The 21,895-nt window shown below is 39.5% G+C and overlaps 1 protein-coding gene across 1 annotated transcript; it reads right to left on the reverse strand.

Moving 5' to 3' along the window:
- Positions 1-1,723: 1,723 nt before the first annotated feature.
- On the reverse strand, positions 1,724-11,405 carry CDC37L1 (cell division cycle 37 like 1, HSP90 cochaperone). The gene is made up of 7 exons (XM_066180858.1): positions 11,211-11,405; positions 9,614-9,895; positions 7,256-7,346; positions 5,185-5,300; positions 4,771-4,893; positions 3,424-3,579; positions 1,724-2,457 (listed from the first exon to the last, which is right to left on the reverse strand). The coding sequence occupies exons 1-7, from the start codon at positions 11,313-11,315 to the stop codon at positions 2,356-2,358; spliced, it is 975 nt and encodes a 324-aa protein (XP_066036955.1). The 5' UTR covers positions 11,316-11,405; the 3' UTR covers positions 1,724-2,355.
- Positions 11,406-21,895: the final 10,490 nt, after the last annotated feature.

The raw sequence follows: 21,895 nt of genomic DNA on the forward strand, positions 1-21,895 counted from the left end.
ACTCCTAAGGGTGGCAGTTGCAAGTCACTGTGCTATATTGCCCTTACTACCCTTGCATACAACATTCAGTTAAAAAATAACCTGAAGTTACTTGTTTTCCTTTAAGTTTTCCTTAATAATTAACTAATTATTAAGGAAGAGGCAGTGTTTACTTATCCTTTCCTGGAGTATCTGTCAAACAACCAGATACAAATTTCTATTGCATTTTTTCTCTCCAATTTACATGTAAGACAGAACTGCTTCTTGCTCTTTTATCTTCAGTCTGTTTGCAAAAGAAGACTAGAGAGCAGAAGTCATATGGAAAGCTACTTCTATGAGTGGATCTGCTATTGCATCAGTACTAATATTCTGGTATATTCTGCAGACTTAGACTTCTCTGTATCTTGGCTGTAGGTGAAACTGAAAATTACTGGATTCTATTTCACAGAATCATAGAATCATTACGGTTGGAAAAGACTTCCAAAATCATTGAGTTCAACCTCTGACTGTCACCACCCTGCCAAATAACTTACAGCACTAGGTGCCATGTCCAGTCATTTCTTTAACACTTCCAGGGGTGGTGACTCCAACACTTCGGTGGGCAGTCCATCCCAATGCTTGACAAACCTTTCAGTGAAGAAAGTCCTCCTGATGTCCAACCTGAACCTCCCCTGAAACAGCTTGAGGCCATTTCCTCCTCCTGTCACTTCCTAGCTGGGAGGCCAAACCCCACCTGGCTACACTCTCCTTTCAGGCAGTTGTAGAGAGCGATAATGTGCCACAGAGCCTCCTCTTCTCCAGCCCTCTCAGCTCTTCTCACAGGACTTGTGCTCCAGACCTTCATGAGCTCCACTACCCTTCTCTGGTCATGCTCCAGCAGCTCCATGTCCTTCTTGGAGTGAGGGGCCCAGAACAGAACACAGGATTTGAGGTGTGGCCTTACCAGTGATGAGTACAGGAGAACAATCCCTGCTCTGGTCCTGCTGGCCACACTATTGCTGCTACAGGCCAGGATGCCATTGCCCATCTTGGCCACCTGGGCACACCCTGGCTCATGTTCAGTCACTGTCACAGCACCCCCAGGTGCTTTTCCTGTGGGCAGCTTTCCAGCCACTCTGCCACAGCCTGTGGAGCTGCCTGGGGTTGTTGTGCCTGAACTAAAAACTGGAGGTAGGCTATGATCACTAAACATGAAATCAACATGCCTTCCAGACCTTACATACAATCAGAACAATTCAGCAATGAATGCAGAGTGTGTGCTGATACCATTATCCGAGGAATAAGCTGTCTTTGCTAGTCTTCCAACTGCAGTATACATTTTTACAGACAGACCTGCTGTAACAGCAGCAAGTAAGAAAAGCACAGCAGAGTTTTGGAGTGCAAGATTCTGTGGAACGCCTGGTCTAGAAAATGTATTTGGATTTCCAGCTTCTTAAAAAAGAAGCTTTTGATGGTTTTCCACCTAATGTTTGAGTTGACAATGTCAGAAACCCACTTTGGTTGAGTAGCATATGAAGTATCTTTCAAACACTGCATGACACCTCACCCTATATGACCTGTAACAAAGCTTATTGTTTAAACTGAGGTCTTCACCTAATCCTTGCACAACTTCCCTTCACCAACTACTTCTACCATAGCAAGACTTGGTTTTAAAAAAATATTCTGAAGTTAGCCTGATGAACAAGAAGAGAATCAGACTCCCAGAAATCATACAACCCAGCACTCATTTGTAGACAAGTGTTGCTTATGTCTTAGGATTAAACCAAGTTATGTTTAATGAAAGTACAATATAACATTTATATCCCCTTAGTAGAGGTAGAAAGCCAGTGTTTTAATCCAATCCATTCAGATCAGAAATACTGATACCAGATACTGATTTATTGCTATTAGTGATAACCAAATTTGAGAGCTTGTACTGTCAGCAAGTAGCATGAATACAGTTGCAATCTCCAATATTCAGAGTAAAACATATCCACATCTGTAGTAAGACAATAGCAGATTCTACCAAGAATCTGCTGCTTCTTGTAAACATTGTATTTGTGCAGATGTTTAATTCCTAAAGTCATGAAAGGCAAGGTTAGTAGCAGAAAACACATCCAGTTTCACATTCGGCAATAAAAGAACCCTGCTCTTCAAGGACAACTAAAAACCTAGCAGCACATTTCAAACAATATTACAAGTCTTTTTCTTAATTATCCACCCTGCAAAGTCCCTCCCCCTGCAATCAAACAAAAACAACAAAAACCTGACATGAAAAATAAAGTGCAGTACCCAGAAAAATAAGTGTCAAGAAAATAGCCATGTTTGTTTCTTTGGGGAAAAAAAAAAACAACAAAGGGGAAAATAAAAGAGTACTTGGCCTCAGTCTTAAAAGTACTATAATGTGTCCATCATTTTGGATTCTTCTTCATCTCTTTGTATCACAGAGTTGAAACTGCAGACATCTGTGTTTATGGAACCTTGTAGATCTCCTGTGTTCTGGAACAGATGAAAAATTGACAGCTTAATGCTCCATAATTGTATACATGGAGGGAGAAACAGAGAGAGAGGAACAAAGAAGACTGTTCGTGTTGTCTATCTTATGACAAGACAAATTTACAATAGAAAGGAAATAAGGCCTAAAAACACCTTCAACCAGTATTATGTCACTGTGTCAAGGAGTTTTAAAATTTGCTAGCATAGCTTGTATTTGGTCTTCGTATTTCTAGCACCTAACTGCACATTTACATAAAATTCAGCTGTTTGATCTACCTCTGAGTTATTTTAATCAAATTATTTCAAATAAGTACTTTCAATTGTGACTCCTTTCCTAATACATAGTTTTTTACAATCTTCTAAGTTGTTTCTTCATTCCAGAATGTGGCCATAACTGAAAAGCAAGACACCTAAGTGTCCTCAATTTCCTTTAATCACAAAGGGAGAGTTTCCTTAGGTTTGACTTCTTTTGCCCAGAGAAGCTGTGGGGTCCCTAGCAGTGTTGATGGCCAGGCTGCATGGGGCTGTGAGCAGTCTGGTCTGTGAAAGGTGTCCCTGCCATGGCAGGGAGTTTGTAACTAGATGATCTTTAAGGTCCACTCGAAATCAAATCATTCTATGGTTCTGTGACTTACTTGACTGATCCCATGATTTTACACTGCTCATGCTGATGACTGGGAATACAGTTCTAGGATCTGATCAGTTTTATCATGCAGTGTTTATTTTAGGCATGAAAATGTAAAGGCACTGAACAAACGTATACTTTTGACCATATGCTGATGCTGTGTGAATCCCAGCAAGTAAAAAGAAAGCCCATATATGCTTTGTGTATTAATAACACTGCATGATATATCCCAAGCACTAGCAATTCAAGAAATAATCCTCTTTATATCTCAGAAAGGTATAGCTTCTCTAGGCAGGACATAATCCTGCTTTACTTAAATTAAATTTTAGAAATAATAAACTTACCTGTAAAAAAGACGTCCACTCTCCCACACAACCTGGACTGACATTGAGATCACGGAGTAACATAGTTTGAAAGCCATGTGATTGTGACCAGATTCTCACTCTTGTCTTGAATGCCTCAAGTTCATTTTTAAAGGCCTCAAAGTAGCCTTCTCCTGACTGCAAAGAGAAAAATGAAATATTTGTTCTTCAGACAGATTTACTTTTGAATTGTGAGGATACACAGTGCTGAAAAAAATCCATGCAGTAATGGCATGTTTTACCTTTTGTGGAATAACAACTGTGAACAACTCAGGTATAACATTAGTCAATTTAAAATTACATTTCAGGTAGATTTCTTTTTAAGACAATCTGTCGCGCCCTAACTTTGCCTGCTTTTCAGTGTTTGCATTTTGTTCTCACACAGCTTCAAGAAAACAATGTATATTTTTAGAATTATCTATTTTGTTTACATATTTCTCCTCTGGGAGGAGAAATGTGATTGATGGTGGTTTTAACCAATGAGGTCAAAGAGGTGGCAACCTATGTAGCTAATCTTTTGTCTTCTGAAAGAACTGTATAGAAGATGGAGTCAGAAAATTAAAGTTAGAACTTTCCTGCTGACCTTCTTGCTGCCTGCCTCATTCTTTCGTGTCCCAAAGTGTGACATTTATATGCACTAGTAAAGTAACTGGTTTATCTGAGAACATTTAATTTAATTTTAGCCTTTCATTTATTCCAACTCAGAAGGTATCCTTACAACTGGTTCTTGTTGAAGTCCTTTGCTCAAAAGTAAAGCACAAACTAACTCACATTTTAACTCCACTCATTTAGGCAATATTAAGATCCATTAGAGTCTTGAACAACTGAACACAGTCTAGAGTAAATCACAGTTTGTTTTCCCACCTTTTTCCTGAGCAGCTCTGGATTGCCCTATTTCAGTTATGAGAAAGGGACACTATTTATATATCCGCTCCACTGTAAAGGGCAGATGGAATGGAAAAGTTGTGACAATATATAACTACACTTTGAAAATGTGTAATTAGTCAAAAGTCAGACCAGTTTAAGACTAGTCCGTGTTTGCTGTTGTTACTTAGTTATTACTTGTCTGTAACACACCTGCTGTCACCTTGCTGCACCTTGCTTTTCCACCTGCAACGAGCAAAATCTACTAAGCTTTTATTTTCAGAACTGGAATTATAATGAAGTATTCTGTCTAGAAAATAATTGCTAACAAAACACTTTCCCATAAACCTAAATCAATCAACAAATTATTTAGCTTCACACTGTTAAGAAGAAACCCTCTCTAAAACACTGTTCTCTTGTCAAGAAACTATATCAAGAGTTTCTTACAATACTACCCAAGCTTACTTTGGCTTTTTGGAAAAAGAGACGAAAACATCCTCTTGGATCCACATTGCAGCTTCTGGCAATTTCTATAATAAACTGCATTACAACTGCTTGGTGTGCTACTTGCTCCATTAGAGCTCTTTTCTGAAAAAAAGAAAAAAAAAGGTTGAAATTCTGATTTAAAGAAATTTCCTTTGATTGTATTTCTAAAATTCAGCAGAATTTCCTTTTGCCTCAGTTCCTAAGCAGATGTGAGCTGATGCTGACAAAAGCAAGAGGACTCATAATTAGCTATAACTAGACATAAATATGACAATGTACTATCAATGAAGTAGAGACGGTCAGAAGAACAGTTAAAGAGATAATGAAGTTGATCAACTTTCTACTGTGCAAATGGGAAAATGTGTGCATTCAAAGATTTAAACATCTTCATACCTGTTCAGCTTCTAGATGAAAACACCATAACATGAGATATCTAGATGTTTCTTCACATACAAGGTATGGGTGATCAGACAAAAACCTTTGACTATCATCCCATCTGCTCAGCATACCTAATAAGAAAACCACAGTTAAGATATTCTAAACAGATAAATGATTTAATGCAGCAAGGAAGTTACTTGCATTGATACCCAGTATACATAACAACTTGGCAATTTACTAACCTCAGAATGACACTCTGCAGCTAAATTTGGGGGTTTTATTTATACATCTAACCAATGCTGAAAGAGCGTTACCGGAAGGCATAATTAGACTTTGAAGATACTAAAAGTAAATTATAGCAGTCATGCATTTTACTAATGCTGATAATTTACTTTTAATCAGTTCTCATATGCTAACAAAATGGTGCAGACAATACATTAGTTAAAGCACCAAATAGCTTATAAAGTTTATGGACAGTAATTTACAGTAAGTGATTCTAACAAACACAAATCCTCTAAATGTTTGCAAATAAAAACACAAAGAACAGAACCTGTAATCCGTCAAAAATTAAAGTGCTTCTAAAACATAGTTTGCTAGATTTTTAGAAAAAATCAAATTAATTATACAGACAACTTGATCTCAAAAAACAAAGCCACACCTGTAGTGGAAAGTTAAACAGAATGCTGAATTGTGGTATCATGTCACTACCTTCAGGTAACAAGGTGAATTTAAAAATCCAAACGCAATACTCAGAGCACTTCTTAAAACTGTCCTTCAAGTATCTCTGACAGTCATTACTGGTAACAGGTACCAGATGCACAGCTTCACCCGTCGATCAGCATGTAATTATGACCGGGCTAAAGATAATTCAATGGTAATGACCTAAGTTAATTCTAGCAAACAAATGCTGACACAGAAAGCAACAGCTTACATTTCTTTTCACTGTTTCCAAGTTATTCTGTGTAAGTTCTTTATTGCTTTGAAGCCAGAGCAGGATCCAGAAGCAGGACTCATGCAATATAGCAAAGTCCACACTGCCCCTTGGCAGCAGCTAGCACGGAACAAGTGACTTTAGAAAGCATTAATGTACTGCGGCTTTCTACAATGGACTTACATATCACAAATTAAAATAATAACATGGCTTTGAACTCAGGATGTATTAAAAAAATTACCTTCTGTAATAAGGTTGCTTCTGTAACAGTCAAACAAATTTAGACAAAGAGTAATTCTGCCCAACTCTCAGCTAGGAAGCCTACAAGATAGCCTCTTCTTTTTCTAGCTGCTGAAATGCACAGCAGGGGAGATGTTTTCTAATTCCAATATCATTACACTGAACAGTTAAGGTACTTGAGAGAACCTGTGCCTATTACTGCTATTTGCATACTCTGACAGTGTTGTGCATTAACTTGATACTTGAAAGCTTGCTAAGGCTAACAGGGCTCAAAGCCCTTTCTTTAAAACAGCTTTAAGCTCTTCAGAAGCTAAAAAACTTAGTAAAAACATGTTTGTAAGAACAACTGAATTTTGCCAATCTAGTCTTATTATTGATTGTTCCAGAATTCCAAATATGGCTATACTATAATGTGAAACCAGACTGAATGGCAAGCACTTCAGAGAACCACAAAAATTTCAGATTATGTTACAAGATCAGCTCTGTGCTCAGTCAGGTTTAACAATTTCGACTGAGCTAAACTGACACCTAGTGGATAATTAAATATAGTTTTAAACACACAATTCTGAGCACACATACTCTCAATGTAGGTGTTAACAAACATGTCCATTTAATCAGCCATTACCCTTAAAGATTAACAGATGACAGAAAAACATTTAATAAAGCATTTAATTTAATCTCCTTTGAAAAAGGAGAGAGCCATGGACAACCCATGCGTTTTTATATACACGACTTGTATTTCCAGGAATGCCTCTGCCTTATCCCACTGGTGTGGAATATCCCTTTAGTCCTGATACAACAAAATTGAACAGTCTGTCATTTAGGTCTTTCATTTATTAGCATTCATTCTGTATAAGAAGGAGCAAACCAACACAAATTCTGAGGAACCACAAGATATTGGAAAAACAGACTCACCGAAGTGTCTAATCTTTTGTTCATGTTTTTGCATAAGTGGTTCAGACACAGCTTCATCTTCAATTTCTTTTCTTTTTTGATTAATAAAACTCTGAGGAAGAGAAAAATTGTACTATCACATGAACTCCACACATACTGTTTAGCGATATAAAGTTAATATATTTTAATATGTTACTGTTTAGTTTAAATGGCTATGTTCTAATTTTATTTATATCATATTTGAGAAGGTATTTTTTTAAGAAAGTGCATTACCTAGTAATAGAATTTTAAAGTCTCCTTATAGTCTCTGAAAAATTTCTGTATTCAGATAGGAACTTACTGATCTGTCATGAGAATCATGTACATTGCAGGCTGGATCAGACAAATCAATGAAACTAGGAGATGTGATAGTGATGCCAAACTGATTTTTGCTTTTATATATTCTTCATGTGTATTTGTAGCTCTGTAGCCTATTATTGTATAACTATACAGATTCATAGCTAGAATTTTACCTACTCAGTTAGCAAGAAAGACAAAACACATTCCTAAAGGCCCAGTCCTCATCTTGGTTCTTCTAAGACCAAGGACATCACTCTCATAAAGAACTAGAGAGGAAGGGGGGCTTCAGAAGAAAGTCAAACCAAGAGGTGGAATTACCTCCGCATCTGTGTTTCTAACTGGGCATTCTTGTCAATTATGCTAATTTGCCACATTTACAAAACTGTAGTTGCTCTGTCACATGTGCACCAGACGGGACTCTTCATAAAAATTTAACTGCATTTATCACCTGACTCTGTCTGGCTTGTGACTTTAGGGCTCAGAAAAAGGCAAAGACAGCTGTTGAAAATAAATAGTGAAATCAAAACTGAGATTCTACTATTAAAAAAAATCATGCTAAATAACTGGTATTACAGTAGACAGTATTAGAGGCAAACTAAGTTTCATATTCAGGGTCTAATGGGACATTTAAAGATGACAGAGTTTCAACCCTCCCTGCCCAGGAAAGAACATCTTCCACTGGATTAGGTTGTTCCAAGACCAGTCCAATCTGACCTCTGTTGCTTCTAGGGATGGGGGAACTACAGCTTCCCTGAGCAACCTGTTCCAGTGTCTTGACACCCAAATAATAAAAAAAGTCTTCCTTATGTCCAATCTAAACCCACCAACCCTCATTTTAAAGCCATTCCTTCTTGTCCTGTCACTACAGGCTGTGATAAAAAATGTTACTCTCCATCTTTCTTATAAGGCTCCTTTAAGTATTAAAAGATCACATGAAGATAAATAAGGGCTCCCTGGAGCATTTTCTTCTTCAAGCTCAACAACCTCAGCTCTCCCAGCCTCTCCTCATAGGAAAGATGCTCCAGCCCTCTTACCACCTTTGTGGTGCTCCTCTGGAGCTGCTCCAACAGTCGTCCTTGTGGTGGGGACACCAGAACAGGGTGCATTACTTTGGGAGCGGGTCTCAGGAGAGAAGAGGGGCAGAATCCCCTCCCTGGCCCTGCTGCTCACACTGCTTTGGATGCAGCCCAGGACACGCTTGGCCTTCTGGGCTGTGAGTGCCCATGGCTGGGTCATGTCTACCGTGTAAGCCACCAGCATCCCCAAGTTCTTCTCAGCAGGGCTGCTCTGGTCTATTCATCCCCAGCCTGTGTTTATAGCATGAATTACCCCATTGAAGTGCAGCACCCTGCACTTGACCTTGTTTAAACACATGAGATCCCCACGGACCCACTTCTCCATCTTGTCCAGGTTCCTCTGGAAGGCTTCCTTCAGGTCTGATAACTGCACCACTCAGCTTCGTCTCATCTGCAAACTTGCTGAGAGTGCACTCGATCCCTCTGTTTAATTTTAATGAAGATATTAAATAACACTGGTCCCAGTACAGAGCCCTGAAGGACACCATTGGCCCCTGATGTCCATTGGGACTCTGAGCCATTGACCACTACCCTTTGCATGCCACGAACAAACCACTTTCTTACTCATCTAACAGTCCACTCATCAAATCCATCTCTTGCCAGCTTAGGAGAGAGGATGTTGTAGGAGACCACATCAAAGGCCTTGCAGAAGGCATAATGACATCTGTAACCCTTCCCCTGTCCACTGATGCTGTCACCTCGCCATAGGTCACTGATGAGGCCACTGAATTGGTCTGGCAGGGCCTGGCCTTGCTGCAGCTGTCCCGAACCACCTTCCTGTCCTCCATGTGCCTTAGCACAGCTTCTATAAGGGTCTATTCCATGATCTTCCCAGGCACAGAGGTGAGGGACATGTTGTGTTTTTGTGGTGTACAAGACATAGAAGACACTGAGAGACTAGTAACAACTGGAATGAACAACAGAGGCCAGCAATTGTTTCTATGTGCAATGATGTGGGTCATACCTTGTTAAAAACTTCTTTACTAACAGGATCTGTGTTCCATAGATTCTGTCGTTCCCTCTGGTTTAATGCTTCTTCTTTTCTTCTCCACTCTTCCTCTCTCCATCTCAACTCAGCAGCTTCTGTCCTTGCTTGAGCAGATTCCTGATCACAGGATTCTGAATTATGCAGTGCTAAACTACCAAATTTTTGCTGGGCTTCTGCTAGGTTCCATGTGCATTCTACAGAGTGCTTCACAAACTCTCTTTCTTTTTGGCAGGCTAATTCAATCCCTTGGCTGTATGTCTGTAAGGAAAATTAAGACATGCTACTTATGAAGAGAAAATTGTTGGTTTACAGTTTCTATAGAAGCAGACTGGCCTAAATCCCAAAAGTAGTAATAATGCACCTGGAAGGCACCTTAGATATGCAGCGTTATAACAGCAGAAGTGATGAAACATGGCAGTGTACAGTTATGTCTTCTAGAAAGAGATTTCCAATTCAAGCCACCTTAATACACTTTATTAAGTGTATTTGCAAAATCATGGATCATGTGCTGCTATCAGTAATAGTCTCCAGATCATGAGAATACTTTTGAGACTGCTGAAATCCCTCTGGCTATCTTAGGACTGGAATATTAGCAGTAGCCAAGTGTGAGAGGACTCTGAATACACTTCTAATAAGGAAGTACTGGGTTTATTATGTTAGATCACAACAGTAAAGTAACTGCTGCCGCCTGCATTCCAGTATTAGTACCTACAGATAGCAAACATCTCCTCTTGAACTGACGCTAGAACTGGTACTTAAGTTATAAAGTGGCCAAGGCTCAGCACAAACACGTGCTCCTTTTGGTCAAATCTGTTGAGGATGTCACCGCTCATAGCTGAGAGAGAAAGGGGACATCTTCAGCAGCTGTTTATATTACTTCCAGGTGTGCTCACAATTCACACGCAGTAATTCATGAAATTATCCTCTACAGCATATGCCATGCCTTTCCCACCAAGAGGGAAGAAAAAAAATGCATCCGTATGCATTAGTTCCTCAGCCTTCCACTGCCACGTTATGAAATCTGCAGTGCTGATAACCTCTGGCAGGGGCACACGAAGGACAATTTGTGAAAGATTATCTGAAGGAAACTTTAACGCAAGTAAATCAAACTTATTGTCCCAACTTTGGGAATTACAGCATTTTTATTTCTGCAGTAACAAGAAGAAAATTCCACCGTTGGAAAAGTAACGTAATGGCAGCTACTTGCGAGAACATACAATTCCTTAACAACGCGTTTATAAATCGCCGCCTCGCCCTGGCCAACAGAGAAACACACCGCCTACCTATCCGCTCCTTAGGCACGGGGACGCCGGGATAACTCCAACCCAGATCCTTCCGCAACCTGCCCACGGAGGACCTGTTACCCAGGGCGGGCGGCGCCAGACCCCACCTGTACCCGCCGGCCCTCAGAGCCCCGGCGGGCGCTCCCGCACGGCCCCGTCCCGACACGGTGACCCCTGTCCCGCCGCCGCCCCTCGGCGGGCCGCGCCGCCGGGCACCGACCCGCACCGCGCCCCCGGGCGCCAGACGAGGTGCGAGGAGCCGGGGCAGCGGGGCCGGAGCACGGGGGTACCTGCACCTCCGGCAACCGCTGGCGGAAGGCGGCAGCCTGTGCCCGCTCCTCGTCCTCCTCCTCCGGGGCGCCGCCGTCCCGGGAGCGCGGCAGCCACAGCGCCATGCCCGGTGCCGTCCCGGCGGCGCGAGCCGTTCGCCGGAACTGGGGCAGCGGCACTTCCGCCGATCGGAGCGCGGCCCGGAGCGCCCGCCTTCGGCGCGCCGGGAGGAGCGAGTGGTGGGCGCGCCTCTGGGCGGTAATGAAGGCAGCGGGGCGGGCGGGGGCGGTGGCACTGCCGCGGCTCTGCCTCCGCCCCGACTCCTCCCCTGCCGCTGCCCCTGCCGCTGTCCTTGTCCTGTGCCGTTAGCTGTCCCAGTGTCTTTCCCTGCCCCTCGCTCTTCCGTGCCTCTGGGAGGGCGGTCGGCTTCCTGCAGGCTGCCGAGCGGCGCCGGCAAACTAACGCCCGTGTGTGTGTGTACGTGTGTATACGATCCTACTGTCCTAAGAGCTCCTGGAGTGCTGTCTAGGGTGTTTTAATAGCTTGTCTCTCATCTGGGAATGGAAGTTCGTGTGACAGGAGGCCATACCTTTGTGATTACACCCCTGAAAAGATTAAAATGTGCCCTTGTTGTAGTCCTACTTTTTTACCCATGGATTGACTATTTAGGTGTTCCTCCGAACAGGAGGCGCTGACTGATTCTTTGCGGGGGTCACAGGTGTAAAGTCTGTTAGAAAAACATGCCAGGAAAACTTCAGGTTAAATTGGGAAGATTGGGGACCTGTTGCTGTGTGTTGTTTATTTAATGCAGAGATTACAGCTGTGGCCAAAGGCATAATACTAGTATGTTGCTCACAAGAGCTCTCACCGGATAGAAGGAAAAAAAAAAATAGTTTTCACTCATTTTCTTGTAATCATATGTTTCTGTGTAATGTTAACGCCTATGAAATTTAGTCTCTGTTACACAGGATGATAAAAGCCAAAAATACAAAGTGAGAAAACTCCAATGATAGCTATTAACCTGGCACAATTTTGAGGTTATCAGCAATAAAGCCAAGGGCCATTGAGTCCCTTTTGAGATAGGGTCCAGCAGACTTGGACTGATGCACATGCCTAAGACTGGACCAAGGAGTTTCATGTGAAAGTATCCTTTTCTTTCATAAGATTATGTCTCCTGGTGTGTTTCTGGTTGAGAAACCAACATATTTCTCACTTGGTGCATCTTGGATCAACACAAAAAGGCAGAATGAATGCCTTCCTCCTGTTTCTCCTCTCATGTTTCATGAGTTGTGCTTTGAAAAGGTGACTTTGTTTTGTTGCATGCCTTGGGCTAGAAACTGATGTCTCAAGTCTTATACAAGATAAAATTCAGGTGTAATCTTATTTTTCTTTACAAGTGGTAAGTTATTCCTGTTTCACATGTATCTCAACATAATAAGATGAATTATTAGGCCCACTCCTCAAACAGAACTTCACGTCTTTAAGATTTTATGATCTGGAACTTTGATGTAAGTGGTAATGAGAAGTCATCTCCCACATGGATAGTTCTTACCTTATCTCAGTAATAGCAAGAGTCTATGTGAGGGTAATTGAAGTTATTTTGATTCAGATATGATTGATCTGGGATCAGTATGACACCCTAATTATAATATGGTATCATCTGTTAAGATTTCTGTCTGTATAGGAGACATAAGATGTAAATGAAGATCTAAATAAATGATAGACAAGTGGTTTTGGTGCCATTTTACATGTCCCTTAAACACCTGGAACTGATGATAAGAGGAGCCTTTAGTGTTTTTCCTCTACCTTACTGTATTTTGATGTATGTTGTGTTTGAAGATTGTTTTTTAAAAAATTATGTAAGACAGGATGGCTTTGTCTACTGACAAGCAAGCCCATGCTGAAGCCATTGCAAAACAGGAATGCAAGAAGTTTACAGGAACAGTATATTTCTTATCTATTTGATCCACAGGCTTCTTGATTGTTTTTCAAATTACTCTCACTACTTGTGTGTTTCTCTAAAGTTGACATCTGGCTCACAAGGGGCCTTTCTTTGAGTAGCATGGTGGCTTTTCCTTTCCCCTGTGGTTGTCCTTGACACAAGTGGAAAACTACACATGGGAGCTAAGTATAATTCTCATTAAGGCCTTTTCTCTGTCTCAAGGCAAAGGCAACTCTGAACACAATGACTCTTCAATCTCTATGCAATAAAACCCCACAGCCATGTTATGACCAGAAGTGGGAAATATAACCCCCTTCCACAGGAGAGTAGTTTCTCATATTTCTCATCACTCTTTACTTATGCTAAAAGTAAAGTAATTCGCATGAAGTAGATGTTGTTATATAAGTTCATCTTTTGTCTTACCACATATTAGGGTTTTTTGTTCCTGTGACCTTCATTAGTAGGTGTTGACGAACCGTGAAGCAGTGCATTTTCTTGGAGAAAACATGGCTTAGATCAGCCCTCTTTAAAAAAGACAGTTGCTGAAATACTGTCTGCAAACACTGCTGTCATTTGAAGAAGGATGTGGATGCATTCTAAAACAAAAAAAGGAAAAAGAAAAAAAGAAGTAGCAAATATTAATAAAACAAGAGGAATGCAGCTGAATGCAGCTTCTTTAAATAGGTAGAATGTCCAACATTAATGCCCAAATAAAATCAGTGCTAAAGTTCCCATTTACTTAAAGGGGTCAGAATTTCACTCCAAGGTGTTCAAAGAGTATTTAAATAAGACATAATTCATTGCAGTAAAATAGACAAGAGCTAAAGGCAGACAAATGCATTTGAATTTGTTTCTTTAAAGGCATCTCACAGGTGATAACTGATTTTATTTTTATAAGATACTCAGACAAGCTTTACATAATACACCGAAACATAAAGGAAAACTTCCTTACATTTTCTCATTTGCCCATAATCTCTGTGGAAAATTACTGTTTTTTAAGAGTTACAGCCTTTAATCTTTTGAGATGTGTCCTATAGTATTGGCCAAGAATTCAAGTGTTTTTCAAACGTATGTTTCCTAATTGTACTTGTGGTTCTGATGGTTTAGGGTTCAAAGAATTGCACTTAGGATACTGTAGACTTGATATTTTTTCCCTACAAAGTACAGGGTGTTCTGAAGTTGATGCTGATATGAATGAATATGAAATTTCAGCTGTGGTTTTTTTCCAAAACATTGCATAACTTTAAAAATGTAAATCTCATCCTAAAGTACACAATAATATATGATATTTGCTAAGATATTTGCTCAGTGGCAGCTTGGCAAAAAATATGGGAATTGTTTGGAATAGGTATCGAAGTGTTCCTGTGAATGCTGGTTTGTTTAATTAGTGTTATAATGAACTTCTGTACTTCTTACTGTTTTCCCAAAGGTGTTTAAAAGTGCCTTAGATCCTGCTGCAGAAAGCAAAATACAGAAAATAAGTATGATTTTTAAAACACTTGAATAGGTGATAATTAAAATTGAAAAAGTAGATCCATGTATTCACATAGTGAGTCTGTTTCTCTGACTGTCTTTCCAGAGTACATGACCTGGTACATGTTGGTCCCCGTTTATGTTGCTCTTATTTGAGCCGTTTGAATGTCAGCCTTTATAAGCAAGCTGCCCTCAAATCAATTACATGATTTTTCCATTCTTAAGGCAGGCTGTGGTCTGACACCTAGTGTGATATACTAGGCTAACCTGACCCTGTGCTTTTTATTTTTCTATCAGCAATTTTGCATTTTGAAATCTGTGACAAGTCATGTCACATTTAATGGTTAGACAGTCTTTTAAAAGCCAAAATCTATTGCTTGTAGGGGAACAGGGGAGAGAAAATAAATATTTATAACAGTGGCCTGTCTACATTCTGTTTTGCCATTGCTAGTAAACTTTCAACACTCAGTCATACCTACAGAAGCACAAATTTTATTAAAATATTTTCATCCCTAAGCTTTAATTCATTTGGAATTTCTTTGTTAGCTGAGTTTCAGATTTTTGTCCTTCTGGAGCAAGCCATTCCTGTAAAATCAGGACATGTCCCATTGTCCTGATGGATTGTAAATCCATCAGGTGTCAATCACAGAGACTGACTGTCCTGATATTACTTTTATGTCTGTTTCTATTCTAAAAATAGTGAAAATAATAGAACAAAGACTCAAGAAACCAAAGCAGAAAGTAGCTCTGCATCTATCTCCTTTCTCATCTATTATTTGTCCGCTCTTCTGATTCCTTTGCTGTCCTTCCTCCATTCCTTTCTGTAAGGGTAGTTTTTGATTACTGTCCCAGGTGTAAACAGTAAATTTATTCTATTATTCAGCCACTCAATTATAGTTAATTTTTCATTCCCCACTTAATGTAATAAAATTTGGATTAACTCAACTTGTGTCTTCAGGTAATAAGCAAGTAAATATTTTTCCATATGCTAATTGATTTGATACTGTAAAGAATATTAATATGTGTTACTTTTATGTCACAACCCCTGGCTTTCTCTCCCTCATAAATTTGAGGACCTCCTCTTTCTATTCCATCATTTCTTGCATATTGTGGGTACACACTTGAGTAGAAAATTTTTTTTTCTGATTCTACTCATTGAATAATTTGTTAGGATCAGTCGTGATGCTTTAGTTTCTTCACCCTAATTTTCTTCTTTCTGACAGCGGTCTAGTTTGCTGATTACATTCAACCAGAATACAATAATGTAGAGTTCATCTTGTTAGATAGTAATCTTCAGTCTTCATATTGTGTGTTCTTCTAAGACGGGAAAAAAGCAAATGGACACTGGGTGGCAGATGAGTGCTATTGTTGAGGTCACTGATTATGAAGCATTCATGTATGTTCTAAATCTCCAGGCAATTTGCTAAAATTGGTTATTATTCTGTTACAGCAAATTAAGAATATACTCTATGTTCCCCATGTAACAAATATTTCTTGTACATTTGTTATTTATTTTTCAATATATTTTGCTTCAGATAGTCATCTTTCCCTTTCTTTTTTGCTTTATGCTTTTAAGAGTTACTGATATATTAAAAGGTAATTTGTCATATTATTCCTGGTTCAAAAACATCAGTGATACTGGAAAAGGAGGATGCAAAGAATAAATTGAGAGAGACTATTATTATCTCTATATAAAAGCCTAAAAAAGGCAACAAAAAAGGTGATCTGGCTTAGTACAGAGAGTGCTTATTTTCTTGTATGATTACTTTCATGCATGCTTTGTGGGTATCACACTGTCAGGTAACTAGGTGTAGTGTTTAAAGCTTGTTTGTCCCCTGGGCACTGCAGATTTTTTTTCTGTGTGTCAGGACGGAAAATACTGGTCAGTAGTAACTTGAAATGGGATGAGACTCTTTTAAGTAATGCCAAAGGATTTAATAATCTCATCAGCATATTCTGGCCCTATAGAATATCCATTCTGTATTCTGCATGGTACTGACATATCCTTCGTCCCTCAAATTTCATCTGTTTTTGTTCTTGTTGTTGTTTGGCTCTGCAAAAATATGCAGGTTTGAGATTTGGCTTACTTATTGTACTGTGGGGTGTATAATCTTCTTTCAACTTTTTAAATTTAAACGATATTGATAAAATCAAAGTATATTCCTCACAAGAGGACCTAGTGCCTACCTATGTCCTTGGTACACCAGAAGTCAGACCTCAAATGGCAAAACTGAGTATTGCCTTCTTTTCAGTGTCAAAAGCTCACAGAAGTTTTTCTTGGTTGTTTTAAATCTGGGATCCATTAGAAAGGCACAAAAGCAGTATGACTAAAAAAGATGAAACTTTGAATACAATCAAACTTGGCAGTCTCAATATTAACTTCTTCTGAAAATTGTCAATCTTGTAGCATGGTTTGTAGGGTTTGTTTTTCCTCTGATTAGAGGTGAACATGTCCCTGCTTCTGTAAAGACACAGAGCCTGTCCAAGTGAAGGCAGCAGCAGCTTTTATAGTGGAATATTCATTGTGGCCATCTTAGTGTCACACCTCAGGAAGGCAAAACCCCTGCTATAGTTTCTAAGCCAGATACTTGACAGTGTTCCGGCCTCCTGTGCTGGGAGCTTATGAAGGTAGTTTCTCTCCCTGGCTGTGCCGCCTGTATGGAGCAGGACTGACCTCCTTCACTCAGAACACAGTTAATAGGTTTCTGAAGAAAAGAACTGAAGACAAGTGTGGTGTAGGGCTTGACAAGACTTTGCTATGTAACCCAGGATAGTTCATCTCCCTCATCTAAGTATGTATAGTCCCAAGCACATAATATCTGGTCATGGTAGCCTGGGGTACCTTACTTCTTTCCCATCTGCATATGCAGAGTCCCAAGTGTGTTTTATCTTGTGCAAGTGACCAGGATAGCTTGCTTCCTCCATCATCTGCACTCAACTTTGCACAGGTACCAGTGTGATGGCCAGTTGCCAGTCTTGGAATTCAGAAAAAGGCAGTGAGATCCCTAGGAACAAAACAGAACTTTGCGCATAGATGTACAGCAAGCCAGTTAAGCAGTGCAACTTTTATTATCCACCCCTGCAGTACTATCCTTTGATCTGTACTCTCATGCAGTTCTACTGGTCTCCCCATTTGATTAGAGTTGGTGAACTGGTCATGCCATGCTTTCATCAAAGCCCAAGTTATTGAGTGTTGTGCCTTGTCTCTGAGAAACTGGCATCACCTTTTTGCTTGTAATACATGGATAGTTTCAAACACCCTCAGTTTGTAGGACACTGCTTGTATGCTGTATGGTTTGTTGGCCAAATTACACAACCTTCATTTATTACATGCTGGCTCTATGGAGGAAATACATTTTGAAAATTATGGTGATTGTCTTTCAACACTATTTTATGATGACACATCTGCTGAATAAACATTGGAATGTTGTAATTTCATATCCAAATTTTTTATTTCTGCAGGAGGCTGATTAGAATATTTAATTCTTTTCACTGTGTGAGGCAACTCCTAATTGTACTGAAAACACCGAGAAATCTACTTGATCAAAATTTAGTAATCTGTGTCAAACACATGCCTTATACTATAACGCTATACTATGTATCCTCTATCACAGCTCTGGACATTCTCTACAACCTAAATAAGTAGTCTGCCTTCAAGACTTGTCGTTGTGTCCATCCCCAACATACTTTGACTCCTCTGTGATGCTTGGAAGGTTAATGACATCAAACTCCAAGACTGGTCTGCTAAACCAAATCTTCCAAAATGGTGCAAACATAAGTAGTTTCCCAACCTTTTACCGTCATCATTTCCTGTTCAGAAAACAAAGTAATCAGCTGCAGCAAAGGAAGAGCTCTGGGAATATAGTGAATATGCAATTTTCTGAAGAAGTAGTTGTTCTTTTAGTCAAACAGGCAAAAAGCTCCCTGATGTTGTTGTGTTCTTTCATCTATACAAACGCAGGACCAAATGGTTTGGGCTTGCTGTATTTCTGTGGTTTTGTTTGCTGTGGCTCTCAGGAATGCAAACTGAAATGTTCCCTGAGAGCAGAGGAGGACAATATACTAAAAAGTAGCTGCTGTCTTAAAATTTCCAACATCAAATAATTCTAAATCCTGCTGAACATGTGCCATTCCTCTATCATGCTTCCTAGACCTACTACTGTTCCAACTACCACCTGCTTCTGAAAGCATCATTATGCATGAGACGAGCAGCATTCTGTCAAGAACATTCACTCATTCATTCACATTTGTAAATTATGAAGTTTTCATTGCACAGCAATGACAATTCCATATAACAACCCTGACAGCTATTTTAATGGGTGTCTCTTTCTTCTTTCAGTAGGGGATGACTGTGCATTTTATGAAGGAAGTGCAGGAGACTTTCTGTTCCCAGAACGCAAGCTGACTCCTGCCTGTTGTGGTATGGATAGAGAATTAATGATGACAATTTCTTCTCAATTTCCAGTACGTTGCCTGAAACTAGTGCTTATCATCCCTGTCTAAAGAAGGAAGGAATTCAACCACTTAGTGGCAATTTTATGTGGACTGGCATTCGACTATCTCTTTGATCCTCATGAGCAGAGGAGAATACTCCTGTGCACTTTTGAATATAGAAGTGCTGAGAGAATGTACCAAGTACAGGCTAGCCTAACAATTAAATTTGCTTGTCACAGGCTGTAGGCCAGTAGAAGATCTAATAACAAAACCTTATGTTTAGCTATATACCTTCATCCACAGATTGTGTGAAAGGTCCAATCACTTCAAAGATTTTCAAGATTCTTTGTACCAGTGGCCTTTGGGGATTGACCTTTGGCCAGATTTCTGTCCATTTTCTTTATCTCGTGTACGCACCTTGTTTTTTTCACTTTGCCTGTTCTCACTCTTCTCTTGAGGATCTTTTATTTTTGTATTTTTATAAAGCCTCCCACTGCCTGTTCTTTCTAGGGTTCATTGTTTCCAGAAGGAGCAACAGCAGCCTAGAATGATTATATTTTCATTCCTCTCACTGCATTATGGATTAGATTATGCAAAAGAAGCAATGAAACTGACTTTAGGTTTATTAATATGAGTCTATTTCAGCATACAATAGGTTTGAACAGGGAGGGTCATCTTTCCTGTGGACTCAGTTTTGCACTGATTCATTCAGAAGGTTCTTGTGCTTACTCTACAAACTAGTAATGGTATTATTTCACATGTCAAAATCAGCTATTATGTATAAATTGCAATTATAGAAATAATAGATTTAAAAATTCCAACTGTTGAAGTTCTGCCTAATAAGGAATACTTTCCATACATTTGGAATAGAAATTTAGAAATACACACTCAGGTTAACTAAACATTGCATTATATAATGCTTTAACTCGGTCCTTAAGAGCCTGATGAAGACAAAAAAGGTGATGACATATTGGTAAAGGAACAGGTGATTTGGGGGTACCCTCAGACTAGCTCAGATCCAGAGGGAAAAATGGCAGCATCACCTCATTTCTGTGCCTGGATCTGGACCAGCCAGATCTTGCACTCAAATTGCCAATATGTCATCATCATATTTCCTTCCACTTGTACCTCATTTCTTTCCTTCTTTATCACTATTTATGTTTTATCCTCTTTCAATAAGGGGAGGGGCAAATGTAGTTTGAAAGTACTGTACCATGATTTCTCTGTCATTCTTGTAGAAGAAAGAGAGGAACTGCTAGAAATGCACAATTCAAAATCTAAGATAACTGTTGTTGTTGTTGTTGTTGTTGTTGTTGTTGTTGTTGTTTTGTCAGGAATCATTAGTGTCTTTACAGTATTTTTCATGACATTACCTGCCTTGAAAGGCAAATTTGAATTCCTTTTTCACGTTACTTTAGAAAGTGTCCTTTGGGTTAGCATGATGCTTCACTGTACAAAAGGAGCTGCTAATTACACAGTATATTGAATTGTATATCTTTTTTGTTAAGGGTTTCTTCTCACCTTTCTTCACAATAATGGCTTTATGAGGAACTGTCAAAGTCAGTACCAAGTGTCTGGGTCAGTGCCTCAAGCATACATTATGAACATGCTGGCCTTGTGCATCATGTTCCCCTTCTGGCACAGTTTATACCAATTAAGAGAGCAGACTGAAATCAGAGTGCTGCTTTTCATAGGAAAACTCCTTTGCCACTGTTATTTGCTGGTGAATTTCCTGCAAGGCTTCTTTAACTAAAGTGCCTCCTTTAGTCACTTCTGATTCTGCAGTTTCAATGGAGGACTTGAAGTGTTCTGATTATAAGACTGATACACATGCAGTGATTAACTGTTATTATCAAGGGTTTAGCACCAACAACAGACTTCTGCACAAAGACAACTATTAGAAAGCTTCCAGCGCAGCACAGAAGGAAAAATTAGGTAAGCGTTTATGGTAAGGATGATGATCTGGTTACAGTTTTTACAACCTTTTACTGAGTCTATTTGAGTCTACTTTTGCTATTGCATTTGTATCTAAATATCTTAGACAAATTTCTGGTGGAAATCAGGTTAGTGAGTTAGGAATATTCAGGAAAGGAAAAGATATTCCTGAATATCAAATTCAAAAGACACTTTCAGATACAACAAAAAGATTTTTCTTTTTAACATTCTCCTTTTATTTTGGACATAAATCAATCTGTACATTTCAATATTTAGTAAGGATTTAATGGACAGGGTTTTTTCATATTGTTGAGCTGGGCCTTCTGCTTCCTTCTGAAATCTCTGGGGCTGTTTGTACTTACTGACAGGCCAAGTAGGCTGAGGCACCTGGCAGAATTTGTCAGTCCCCCTGGTTCTACTAGGATCAATCAAATTCTTTTTTTAGTCACTGAAGTTAGTGGAAAGTGTTTCTGGGGCTTCATCTGTAAGCCTTTGAGTTAAGCCAGAGGGGTGTTCCATCTGAATGTTTCAAAGCACTAAAAATTACTAGGACAGTGTTCTTCTGGCTATTTACCTGATATATATATAGAGGGAGGGGAACATCTCTCAGGTGATCATTATTTCCAATATCTATCTAGAGTAACTTGGCTTTGCCTAGTTCCTGGTCTTGTATTTCATGGTATGCATGTTTTACTAACCCTATATTTAAGAGTTATGTGTTTTAAGTGCTACCACAAATATGTTAAGCTGCTATAAGTTACATTCTTTAAATCCAGCCATGGAGAATCATGAAGTTATTCAACTTGAGATGGACCTGTGGAGGCCACCTAGTCCAAAGCCCCCTTTAAAGCAGGTCCAGTTAGATTAAGCTGCTTGAGGCCTTTTGTGGTTGAATTTTGAATATTTCCAAGGACAGAGAAT

This window comes from Chamaea fasciata, unplaced genomic scaffold (assembly GCF_029207755.1).
Source record: "Chamaea fasciata isolate MVZ Bird 193981 ecotype frontalis unplaced genomic scaffold, bChaFas1.0.hap1 SCAF_4, whole genome shotgun sequence".
Lineage (NCBI taxonomy): Eukaryota > Metazoa > Chordata > Aves > Passeriformes > Sylviidae > Chamaea > Chamaea fasciata.

Excerpts from the sequence above, each read along its gene's own strand:
- CDC37L1 (XM_066180858.1), bottom strand. The coding sequence starts at position 11,315 with ATGGCGCTGTGGCTGCCGCGCTCCCGGGACGGCGGCGCCCCGGAGGAG. Across the intron at positions 5,301-7,255 it reads ACAAAAGATTAGACACTTCG|GTATGCTGAGCAGATGGGAT; the intron begins GTGAGTCTGTTT and ends TTTTCTTATTAG. Across the intron at positions 4,894-5,184 it reads TTCATCTAGAAGCTGAACAG|AAAAGAGCTCTAATGGAGCA; the intron begins GTATGAAGATGT and ends TCTTTTTTTCAG.